The sequence below is a fragment of the Polyodon spathula genome, chromosome 51 (assembly GCF_017654505.1).
Source record: "Polyodon spathula isolate WHYD16114869_AA chromosome 51, ASM1765450v1, whole genome shotgun sequence".
Taxonomy (NCBI): Eukaryota; Metazoa; Chordata; class Actinopteri; order Acipenseriformes; family Polyodontidae; genus Polyodon; species Polyodon spathula.
This window is the reverse complement of record NC_054584.1, coordinates 2,113,236-2,126,743: the sequence shown is the minus strand read 5'-3', so window position 1 is coordinate 2,126,743 and position 13,508 is coordinate 2,113,236. Positions and strand designations below refer to the sequence as shown.

The window sequence follows — 13,508 nt, the reverse complement described above, 5'->3', positions numbered from 1 at the left end:
AATAATAATAGTAGCTTCTGTAATAAAAACAAACTTAAACATTTAAGGACCGGGATGATGTAAACACGGTCATTCAAGAAGCTGCTTGATGAGATTTTGGGATCAATAAGCTACTAACAACCAAACGAGCAAGATGGGCCGAATGGCCTCCTCTCGTTTGTAAACTTTCTTATGTTCTTATGTATTCTGAAGGGGTCTGCTGGGACCAAGGTCGGGTAAACACGATAAAGAACGCACTTCATTTTCATGACCCACAGGGCCACCATACTTGCAGTTCAGGCTGGGATCGAAAGTAGTTCATGTTTAGCAGTGAATAAGCGTTTTTGTTACTTTAAAAAAAAAAGTGAGCAGAGGTGCTGACTTCGTCAGTGTCCTGACAGGAACATTTCGTGGTACCTTTGTAGGCACTGCGGTAAAGCAAGTCCTTGGAGAGGGGAGGGATTGAATTTCACTTCGTGATTATTATTATTTTTTTTTTTTAATGTTTTTTTAATCACAGAGAGGGGCATTTCATTTTTAAAGGGTGGAGAAAGTTGTTAGCAGCGCGCAGACAGGAGACAGTTAAGAAAGACACGGAAACATGCTGTAAATCGGATGCATTTGATGTATAACCATATTAGCACATTTATCCTGACTCGTGTTTTATTGTACATGCTTTTACAACGTTAGTAAATCTCAAGAAACGAGCGGATATAAACAGAATGCTTCATGAACAATTATTATTTACGTGTTTTCTCATTATCACTTATAATAATGGAATGAATAACTATTATTTTATTTATATATCTTTATTTTGAGAAAATAAATCGATTGTAGTGTCCATTATTGCTCATAAGAGCCAGTGAATACACGTTTATAATGGCATTGCAATTGCGCTGTGTTTGTTGTAATAGGTAGGGTTTCATAGTTTATTCTGCACTATTTATTCTGCTGTTCTTGCTGTTTGTAAAACATTGCTTTGATATTAGAATATTCTGTATATGTTTACAGTTTATCTACAGAAATGGATCTGCACACAATAATAGAAACATTTCCACGCTACAGAATTTAATTTCAAGATGGCAAGACAAGAATTAATCTAAATGAACAATTGTTTGCAGAAATACTGGCATCTGATTTTGGTAAATTGGAATTTTCTGACAGTGAATGATTCAGTTTACATTGTATAGGTGTTCTCAGTATTATTTATTTTCAATTTAAAATTAATATTCAGTTCTAAACCATGTGTTTGTTTGTTTGTTTTTTTAACAAAAGACTAATATTAATAAAATCACTCATGTAAAATAAAAACTTTATTGTATTATTGTAAAACTTGTATTTTGCCCATACTTCAAAATGTTTTAACAAAACCTTCATGGAGTGTTGAAGGGTCCTGTTTTTGTACCTTTATCTCTTTGAAAACCCTAAATCTACTGAATAATCATTATATATATATATATATGTATATATATATATATTTTGAAAAATATCTGATAAATGTTTTACTTATTGGTGTGGAAAATCAGTAAAGGTATTTTTATTTTAAATAGTTCCTGAAGTTAATTATAACATTTTCTAGTGTCCTGAACCAAAAAATAAAATGCCCAGGTCTCTACTACTGAATTTTAATCAGCCAAAAATGAGTAAAAGAAAATCACAAAATCACTCTGGTGAAACAATGTCTTGTAATTTTCCCAAACAATCAATATTGTTCAACTAAACTTTCAGGAAGTATTGTAAGGTCCCTCAGGTTATAGAATAACATCTTTGTACACATTTATCTCTTTGAAAACACTGAGCAGAATGCATAATATAAAACAAAATACTTAACGTTTAATTAACAAACCTAAAAAACGAAATATAGTATTTGATACAGAGAGAGAGAGAGAGAGAGAGAGAGAGTTTTTATGGTTTCTTTATAGCATTCCCCAGAGTGTTCTGAACAAAAATAATTCCAAAATGCTACTGAAGTTGCGACCAGAATTATTCCGGGTTTAAAAGGCATGTCATATGCAGACAGGCTAAAAGAATTGAATCTGTTCAGTCTTGAACAAAGAAGACTACGTGGCGACCTAATTCAAGCATTCAAAATTCTAAAAGGTATTGACAGTGTCGACCCAAGGGACTTTTTCAGCCTGAAAAAAGAAACAAGGACCAGGGGTCACAAATGGAGATTAGACAAAGGGGCATTCAGAACAGAAAATAGGAGACCCTTTTTTACACAGAGAATCGTGAGGGTCTGGAATCAACTCCCCAGTAATGTTGTTGAAGCTGACACCCTGGGATCCTTCAAGAAGCTGCTTGATGAGATTCTGGGATCAATAGGCTACTAACAACCAAACGAGCAAGATGGACCGAATGGCCTCCTGTCATTTGTAAACTTTCTTATGTTCTTATGTTCTTACTATAAAGTATAGTTTTTAGTGAATTTTATAGGAAGCGAGTCAAATACAGTCAAACAAAGCCTGATCCCATTGAAAAACGCTTGGTCCTTAGAGGGTTAAATTACTGTTGATGGATGCAGTAATTGTCTTAATTAAATATGCAATTAATACTGAGATTAACAGATTTTTTTTTAATCATGAGATTTGCAATATGACTGGTTTTCATTTTAACTGTGATTAAATATGATTTCTGCATTAGAACAGTTATAGAGTTTTACAATTGTGCAACAATAGTAGTTTTTACTGTACATTTACACTGGAAATTGGAAAGTATATGCTGTGTAAGTTATTGTATTTTTATCATCTATTTCCAGGCTTGTATGCAAACCTAGACTAGTCAAATAATAACCTGCAGCAGGAAGACTGTATGCTGTGTTAATGATTTAATATGTGACTTTTCAGGGGTACAACAGTAAGAGCATGAATCACAATTACATTAGCAGCACTAACATCTTGTCATAACAAATGTTGCAAATGTTGCATGTCCAATAAGGGGAGTCTGTGTTTAGTTCATAGTCCACACAACACATTTTCAGTGCTGAATCCAGCTGTACTCTTCGAATAATAAGAAATACAAGCCCAGCTGTAATTTCGTGGTCCAGTCGTTTTAGAGCTTTCTATAGTAATCAGACTTGATTTCATTCCTGTATATAAGTAAAAACTAAAAGTGTGGTGTGTGTGTGTGTGTGTGTGTGTATATATATATATATATATATATATATATATATATATATATATATATATATATATATATGGACGTAAAGACAGGTGGAGATGCAGCTCTTTATATCCTCAGATTCTGATCGTCTTCAATAATTTGCAGTAAAGCATGTCCTAACCAAGTATTAAATAAACACTTCTGCAGGGCACTGCTTACATTTGTAAATGTGCCGGGCTACAGTTTTCTACAACAGTAGTTTTAATTACAAAGCACAACGTGCATCTCAACAGGCAGTATCAGTAGAAGTGCAGAATCAGATATGCAGCGCACTCAAGCAAGGCATTGTAGTTAAAACAGAAAGCAGAATGAGAAAGGACAACAGGGTCTGTATGGGGGGGTTGAGGCTCCCTTAGTAGGATTCAAACCACAGGCTCAATTACTGTTACAAAAACTCCATTTATTGAAGAAAACTACATTAAGATAAAGCTAAGTTTGTGACAAACCCACAAAACTAGGTAAAGTGGGGCTAAGGTTTTACACTGCAGCAATCTTAAGACATGTGCTACCCAGTATTGAGGCACAGACAGGGAAAGTGTCTCCCAGTTACCCGCATGTGTAATTGTTGGTCTGTCTGCACTATTATGGAGTGTACAAATAAGTCAATAAAATATGTTAATATTGCTGAGGTGTTAAAAGTCAACCCCTCCTTCCCTTGTTTCTTGGTTTGTGTTGCAAACTTAATGTTAACTTAGTTTTTTGCAATATCTATCTATCTATCTATCTATCTATCTATCTATCTAATGTAGGTAATCATTAAAGATGCATGTGCACATGTACAGTACTGCGTATGTTTGTTTTGCATGAATATAGTTTACTACAATAAGGGATGTATATTAAACTGAAAAACATACCCATTCCAAGGAGAATGCCAAAGATGATGGTTGCAAAGAAAGTTTTCATGATGTTTGTCAGCTTTTACTAGGGTTACAAAAAGAGGTCTACGGTCCTGGCTTCAGTCTGTCGGAGGTGAGAATCTTTCTTAAGGAGTGCTTTTAATAATCAGTAAGGTTCTGTTTTAATATCACAGGTGTGTCCTTCCCAAAACAGATTGATTTTATTGTGATAGTAATTTCTGTATTAATGGAAATATCTTGCCAATTTTGACTTCTGTTTTCCAGGTTCACATACTCTGGCCTAACAAAGAGAAACTACAAAAGAAAAAGAACAAAAGTCCCCAGTTAGCCGTTCTGGAGCCCAAACTTAAAATTTTCTATGAAGATTTTAGGAATATCCACTCAGCTCTTCTGAAGCATGTTTTTCATCCTTGTCATTCCTCTTGCTAATTCAATTAAATAAATATAAGAACATAACATGTACAAATAAAAGGCCATTCTGCCCATTGATGTTCATCCAGTTCTCAGAAGCTGACTGATCTCAGAACTTTGTCAAATTGGGTCTTAAAGGATCCATGTGATTCTGCCTCAACAACATGACTAGGTAGTCCATTCCATACCCTCACCACTCTCTCTGTGTGAAGAAGTGTAGTGCTGCTGGCACCTAGAATGTGTCTATTATCCCAAAATCCACATTGGATACAGGAACTGAGCAGAATATATTATAAATGAAAAAAATGCCAAGACAGCCATATTGGATAAGAAGTCAAAATCAAGACCCCTTATACATTTCCCAAGGGGGGTTACTACACTTTCCAGTAAATAATCACAGACAGTAAGCAATTCGATTTGAGTCATTAGAAACAACAGGGGTCCAAACACAAATCCTTGTGGCACCCCAATGAAAGGTTTCTCCTCTACTGAGTCTATTTAGACTAGAACAAAGAAGAATGGGGGGGGGCATGATTGAAGTCTTTAAAATCTTAAAGGAGTAACCAATTTTTTAAGCACAGAGCAGAAACCAGGAAATTTAGGAGAGATGGACTTAAGACAGAGGGAAGGAAACACTTCACACATAGGGATGTGGGTATGGAATGAAACACTTCACACAGAGTGATGAGGGAATGGATTGAAACACTTCACAGAGAGTGATGAGGAAATGGAATGAAACACTTCACACAGAGTGATGGGGGAATGGAATGAAACACTTCACACAGAGTGATGAGGGAATGGAATGAAACACTTCACACAGAGTGATGAGGGAATGGAATGAAACACTTCACACAGAGTGATGAGGGAATGGAATGAAACACTTCACACAGAGTGATGAGGGAATGGAATGAAACACTTCACACAGAGTGATGAGGGAATGGAATGAAACACTTCACACAGAGTGATGAGGGAATGGAATGAAACACTTCACACAGAGTGATGAGGGAATGGAATGAAACACTTCACACAGAGTGATGAGGGAATGGAATGAAACACTTCACACAGAGTGATGAGGGAATGGAATGAAACACTTCACACAGAGTGATGAGGGAATGGAATGAAACACTTCACACAGAGTGATGAGGGAATGGAATGAAACACTTCACACAGAGTGATGAGGGAATGGAATGAAACACTTCACACAGAGTGATGAGGGAATGGAATGAAACACTTCACACAGAGTGATGAGGGAATGGAATGAAACACTTCACACAGAGTGATGAGGGAATGGAATGAAACACTTCACACAGAGTGATGAGGGAATGGAATGAAACACTTCACACAGAGTGATGAGGGAATGGAATGAAACACTTCACACAGAGTGATGAGGGAATGGAATGAAACACTTCACACAGAGTGATGAGGGAATGGAATGAAACACTTCACACAGAGTGATGAGGGAATGGAATGAAACACTTCACACAGAGTGATGAGGGAATGGAATGAAACACTTCACACAGAGTGATGAGGGAATGGAATGAAACACTTCACACAGAGTGATGAGGGAATGGAATGAAACACTTCACACAGAGTGATGAGGGAAAAGTGCAGAATCAGATATGCAGCGCACTCAAGCAAGGCATTGTAGTTAAAAAACAGAAGCCAGTCCCAGAATGAGAAAGGACAACAGGGTCTGTATGGGGGGGTTGAGGCTCCCTTAGTAGGATTCAAACCACAGGCTCAATTACTGTTACAAAAACTCCATTTATTGAAGAAAACTACATTAAGATAAAGCTAAGTTTGTGACAAACCCACAAAACTAGGTAAAGTGGGGCTAAGGTTTTACACTGCAGCAATCTTAAGACATGTGCTACCCAGTATTGAGGCACAGACAGGGAAAGTGTCTCCCAGTTACCCGCATGTGTAATTGTTGGTCTGTCTGCACTATTATGGAGTGTACAAATAAGTCAATAAAATATGTTAATATTGCTGAGGTGTTAAAAGTCAACCCCTCCTTCCCTTGTTTCTTGGTTTGTGTTGCAAACTTAATGTTAACTTAGTTTTTTGCAATATCTATCTATCTATCTATCTATCTAATGTAGGTAATCATTAAAGATGCATGTGCACATGTACAGTACTGCGTATGTTTGTTTTGCATGAATATAGTTTACTACAATAAGGGATGTATATTAAACTGAAAAACATACCCATTCCAAGGAGAATGCCAAAGATGATGGTTGCAAAGAAAGTTTTCATGATGTTTGTCAGCTTTTACTAGGGTTACAAAAAGAGGTCTACGGTCCTGGCTTCAGTCTGTCGGAGGTGAGAATCTTTCATAAGGAGTGCTTTTAATAATCAGTAAGGTTCTGTTTTAATATCACAGGTGTGTCCTTCCCAAAACAGATTGATTTTATTGTGATAGTAATTTCTGTATTAATGGAAATATCTTGCCAATTTTGACTTCTGTTTTCCAGGTTCACATACTCTGGCCTAACAAAGAGAAACTACAAAAGAAAAAGAACAAAAGTCCCCAGTTAGCCGTTCTGGAGCCCAAACTTAAAATTTTCTATGAAGATTTTAGGAATATCCACTCAGCTCTTCTGAAGCATGTTTTTCATCCTTGTCATTCCTCTTGCTAATTCAATTAAATAAATATAAGAACATAACATGTACAAATAAAAGGCCATTCTGCCCATTGATGTTCATCCAGTTCTCAGAAGCTGACTGATCTCAGAACTTTGTCAAGTTGGGTCTTAAAGTGATTCTGCCTCAACAACATGACCAGGTAGCCCATTCCATACCCTCACCACTCTCTCTGTGTGAAGAAGTGTAGTGCTGCTGGCACCTAGAATGTGTCTATTATCCCAAAATCCACATTGGATACAGGAACTGAGCAGAATATATTATAAATGAAAAAAATGCCAAGACAGCCATATTGGATAAGAAGTCAAAATCAAGACCCCTTATACATTTCCCAAGGGGGGTTACTACACTTTCCAGTAAATAATCACAGACAGTAAGCAATTCGATTTGAGTCATTAGAAACAACAGGGGTCCAAACACAAATCCTTGTGGCACCCCAATGAAAGGTTTCTCCTCTACTGAGTCTATTTAGACTAGAACAAAGAAGAATGGGGGGGGGCATGATTGAAGTCTTTAAAATCTTAAAGGAGTAACCAATTTTTTAAGCACAGAGCAGAAACCAGGAAATTTAGGAGAGATGGACTTATGACAGAGGGAAGGAAACACTTCACACATAGGGATGTGGGTATGGAATGAAACACTTCACACAGAGTGATGAGGGAATGGAATGAAACACTTCACAGAGAGAGATGAGGAAATGGAATGAAACACTTCACACAGAGTGATGAGGGAATGGAATGAAACACTTCACACAGAGTGATGAGGGAATGGAATGAAACACTTCACACAGAGTGATGAGGGAATGGAATGAAACACTTCACACAGAGTGATGAGGGAATGGAATGAAACACTTCACACAGAGTGATGAGGGAATGGAATGAAACACTTCACACAGAGTGATGAGGGAATGGAATGAAACACTTCACACAGAGTGATGAGGGAATGGAATGAAACACTTCACACAGAGTGATGAGGGAATGGAATGAAACACTTCACACAGAGTGATGATGGAATGAAACACTTCACACAGAGTGATGAGGGAATGGAATGAAACACTTCACACAGAGTGATGAGGGAATGGAATGAAACACTTCACACAGAGTGATGAGGGAATGGAATGAAACACTTCACACAGAGTGATGAGGGAATGGAATGAAACACTTCACACAGAGTGATGAGGGAATGGAATGAAACACTTCACACAGGGTGATGAGGGAATGGAATGAAACACTTCACACAGAGTGATGAGGGAATGGAATGAAACACTTCACACAGAGTGATGAGGGAATGGAATATGTGTTTCAGAATTACTTGGATCCTTTAAGACCATACTTGTTTTTAGATCAATCAATCAGCTCGATCAATCAGTTACCAGGAACCAGAGGGCTTCCAGAATGGCCTCTTCGTTCAGAAAATCTTGTATGTTCTTATGTAAAAATACTGAGTATTTTCGATTTTTTGATTGTTTGAGTAGTATTGTTCTTTGGGCTGACAAACTACTGAGCTCAAGTCATGTGATTTCATAAAAATGCCAAGTGCTCAGTGTATGATATTTGAGTTGAGTTACCATTGCCAAAATGAGTTGATTAAGAATCTGTATAAAGAGCCATTCAAAAAGACATGATTTTAATTAGTGCAAGACCAGTGAAAGATACGACTATGCCTTGCTTGAGTAATGAAGATCACCTGGCTGCTATCAGCATGATTGAAGGAAGTCTGTCTGTTAGAGAAGTTGCCTGGAGAATGAGATGTTCTGCTTCAATAATCAGCAGACTAGTCCAGAGAAACCAGGAAACCGGCTCTGTGAGGGACAGGCCACTTCCTGGAAGGCAGAGCATCACCACATCAGCCCAGGACCGTTATGCTGACTGTTGCTTTGTTCAAGCCAACCTGTTAACAGAATGCATTATGGTACATTTTTTTTATTTACTGAACTATATGAATCACAGAAATATCATCATTTATAACATATTTAAAAGTACAATAATTCCAAACAGCATTCATTTACCTGTAATTTTAGACCACTTGAAAACTGAACAGAAGTCTCCTTGGCTTAGCTTAGCCATGTAGTCGTCACTCGCTGAAGCTGATTTTACAGGAAATACAGATTCTAGTTACTGACGCTTCGTAGATTTTTATTTTTTTTATCCCTGTACAAAGTTATGATACTCTTATACCAAAAATGTCATATAATTTGTTTTAATTTGAGTCGATTTAACGAAAGATTTTAAACGTTATTATACGAACAACATAGAAATGCTGTATATAGTTCGTATTAGTATAGTATTTTGTAACAAACTATTGAAAATGTTTTTTTTTTTTTATTAACATGTACCAGTAAGTATGTTTTCTTAAAAGGAAAAAAGAATCTTGGTCAAATCATGTCAAAATGTGTACATTAACTGAACAAGAACTGCTGAATATTTATCTTCGTTTCATACAGTATTAAATGTCAGTGTTTATATGACAGTGACAAATAAATAAATAAATGTCTGTGTATTCATTTATATCAATATTTATATTTATTTATTTATTTATTTATTTATGTTTTACTTTTACCAAATATATAGGCTACCCTTCAGCATAGCTAATTCTCAGAAATGATGGTCTTTTTTTTGTCCAGCGGGGACCACAAATAGTGTTCCTCTCATCGACCAGTATAGAGAGAGGAAACCGTACTTTCTTGTGCCAGTTGGGACCACAATGAGCGTTACACTCACAGGAAACCAAACATTTTCAGAGCTCCAGCTCAATCTCAGAATGAGGATGATGAAGATGAATGATGGCTTGAAAAATCTCAAAAAAATAACAAAGTCCGGAGAATTCATCTTTCAAAATACTGCTTCCTGCTGTTTCTTATCACCACCTATCCATAGACAACAGTTACATTGCAATGCCAGTTACACAGTATAAAACTAATACTGTTGACCGCTTCATCGTAAAATTCAGATTTGCTCAAAACCTCTATAAATTAACATATCAACTCAAATAACTGTATACAACAAATAACTAATAGTAATTAACTAATAATTAATAGTGATTCCAATGGAATTATTATTCTAACATCATTCACAACTTTTCACCATTCCACTAACCATTCATTGTGTACATTTACTGTTTATACCATTAGATGATTATTGAGACAAATGGTAAATACAAAAGTACCACTGAAGTGCCGTTGTGTATCTTTCTACCATTAAGACTACCATTATTTACCATTGCTTATCATTTAAGGCTCAATGGTTACCATCAGTATATTTCTGTGAGGGATTACACTGGGTAAAAGGGGACTGCTGAAACCCAAGCATGATTCCGGCTTCACCTGACATGGCGTTGTTTAGCTTTTTTGAGTGTGAGAAAGCGATTGACCCTGCCCTTAAATATGTACCGTCTGAGGGACACGCTGTTGCTGTATCATGAGGAATGCATGTGTTATGTGCATCCTACGTCACAAAGTCATGACCATGAAGGCAATTTTCAAGTGCATGTAAATCCAAACTTTGTCCCACTGCATAGATGCAGTTTTAAAAGTAACCCAGGGAAAATGCCATATTTGTATTGAAAAACTATTGTAAACATTGAAACAAATTCCAGATCAAGGTAAAAATGTTTTAGTGTAAATAATATATTTTTTGGTTTGTTTTATTCAATGCCAATTCATGTTTAAAAGTCACACTGCAGTTAGCAGTTATTTCATCTTAACTAATTCCATGACAGCTGAAATCCCTTCAATGTGAGAAGACTCATATACTTTATCTTGCACACCCCTAACAGGAACACACTAAAGAATGATGAACAAAACATTAATAGTGTAGAGTTTGTAACGCTCTGAATACTGTAGAGTTCCCCTTTATAACCCAACAGGTGAGGGGAATTCCAGCTACTTCCTGAAAGAGATCCAGGGAAATACCGTGCTTTATTGTTTGTAATAACCCATATGAAAAAAAACAATCAATAGAAAACAATCAGTATTTATCCAGTACATGAGAACCTATCAATGGGGAATTTCGTATCAGATCAAATGGTTTGTAAAAATGAAATAAAATGGAAATGTGAAAAGGATCTGCATGTCCAGGGGTTGAAAGATGTGAAATGACTCAAATTTACTCGACACCCCCTACTGGCCAGCTGATATAAAAAACGAATTCAAATAAATCACAACATTTAAAAACTTGCAACAGCAGTCAGTTATTTAAAAATAATACAACATCTAAGAATCAACAGAAGCATGGGCGTGCACAGAATTAATCCTGGAGGGGGGGGGGGGGGGGGGGGGGCAAGGTGTTTAAAACTAGTCAGGGTAGCGTGGTTTTGTATCGCATAATTATTACACTGCTCAGCCTCATTTCCATTTACAACTCGCCCAGCACAGGTCCGGATGGCAGGAGAGATCCTTCTCATTTTCAAGTTCGTTTCCCCTTATCTTTATTTAATTTAGGAGCACAGACTGTGCTGCACAGTAAGGGGAATTCAAGAATACACTTTAGATACTGTCTCCACATTTAGATCATTGTTTTAACCACACAGGAACATGTAGGAGTAAAAGCAGTCATAAACTGTGCTTATCAACATACTTGAAGCAATTATAAATATACTTTGCAAAGAAAAACAAGCACAACCAAGTAGAGCAGGAAGTGTAAACTAGAATACAAAAAAAAAGTCACATATTGCAGTAATGAAGTGCATGTTAAACACACTGCTCCAAGCTAACTAAACTATTTAAAACAAACACACGCACACTTAAACAGCATGATACTGTGATAGTCATCACGCAGAGGTTTGTGTGTCCCAGCCAGAGCACTGACACGCCTAACTAGAGCTACAGTATTACAATCTTGTGAATGGCCAGCAGCAAGCTATTTAATTATACTCAGTTTAAACTTGGCATAACATTGAGTTGGGTAAACAGTATGAAAAGGATTTTATTGTAGAAGACATAAAAATAAGTTTCCTGATTAAACATGTTTAATGAATAACTATATTAGCAGGATATAATCATATTATTATTTATTTATTTAGCAGACACCTTTGCCCAAGGCAATTTGAAGTGGCTAAGCTGTGAAGTATGTGTGGCAGAGCAGGGGGAGGAGGGGTAGTGAGGGACACTACATTCCCCAGAATGCCTCAGAGGAGCCAGAGAGGAACACCTGGCTGCAATAGAGTTAATGAGCCCCTGCATAAAGGGGGTGGAAACGTTGCAGTCAGGGCTGTGTGCCAGGCTGAGGAAGCCGCATGGAGGAGAGTCCCGTGCGGTCTATAAAAAGGTACTGTGTGTACAAATGTTTTCGCCCAGGTAAACGGCTTAGTGTGGTAGTCAGTGCTCCGTGAAGGAGTTAGGCTTTTATTTTGTTTATTTATTGTTTGTTGGTAGTTAATAAACGTGCGCAGTTGGGCTAAAATCCAGTTTCTGTGTTTTAAAGGGTGCAGACAAGCCTGAGTCGAGGTCTTTGTCACATATGCAGCAACAATCACTGTTGCAGGGTCATTAGAATAGGACCTCAGTTTCACACTTCATGCTGAAGACAGAGCACAGGAGGTTCAGTGACTTGCTCAGGGTCACACAGTGAGTCAGTGGCTGAGCTGGGATTTGAACCGGGGAACCTCCTGGTTCCAAACCTTTAACCACGAGACCACAGTGCCTCCAAAAAATATAACTATGAACAGAAAATAAAAAGGAAACTGTTGTAAAAACATTTTCAACTGCACCATCACCAATAAAACAGAACAAGAAAAAGATATTCACAGTTGAGCGTTCGCATTGGAAGACATTTGATTTAATACACTACTTCAGGGAAATGCATTTAAAATGAGATTATTTAAATGCAACGCACCAAAAATAACTTTGCTAAAAGTACAGAAAGTACAACACAAATGCATTTCCCTTGTATATGTTGACCTTTGTGAAAGAAGGAATGCTTGAAGTTACTCACAGATCCATAGAAAAATAATAAACACAAGCACCAAATAGCCCCTTTATTGTCTTATATTCAAAAATAACACTTAAGAACATAGTTTACAAACGAGAGGAGGCCATTCGGCCCATCTTGCTCGTTTGGTTGTTAGTAGCTTATTGATCCCAAAATCTCATCAAGCAGCTTCTTGAAAGAACCCAGGGTGTCGGCTTCAACTTCCTCTGTTATAATAAAACATTTACACTGTTCTGTTTGAATTATTATAGAATATCTGTGTTTATCTTAAAGATTACTTTCAGTTCAAGCTTACTTATTTTCTAAATAAGAAACTTGACTGTGAATCCATTAAACTATAGGCTTGTTAATATTGAGAAGTATAGCAGCATTATTAAGACTTCTGTTGTTCTTACTATTTTATTACACTAAAGACCCAAACAGGCAAAAACACTTGTTAGTTCAAATGAGATTGCTGGAGAAACATGCATTTTAAGAAATGATAGTTTAAAAGATGAAGTGTTTAGTTTTAGATTGTTGGTATTTGAGT

At 36.8% G+C, this 13,508-nt stretch overlaps 1 protein-coding gene across 1 annotated transcript in view; it reads right to left on the bottom strand.

Annotated features, from left to right (window-relative positions):
• LOC121306888 (phospholipase A2 inhibitor and Ly6/PLAUR domain-containing protein-like) overlaps positions 1-4,115 on the bottom strand; it is a 28,796-nt gene extending 24,681 nt beyond the window's left edge. Inside the window, exon 1 of the mRNA XM_041238873.1 lies at positions 3,996-4,115. Within this exon, the coding sequence (XP_041094807.1) occupies positions 3,996-4,044 (49 nt within the window). The 5' untranslated portion in view covers positions 4,045-4,115. The remainder of the gene's footprint in view (positions 1-3,995) is intronic.
• Positions 4,116-13,508: the final 9,393 nt, after the last annotated feature.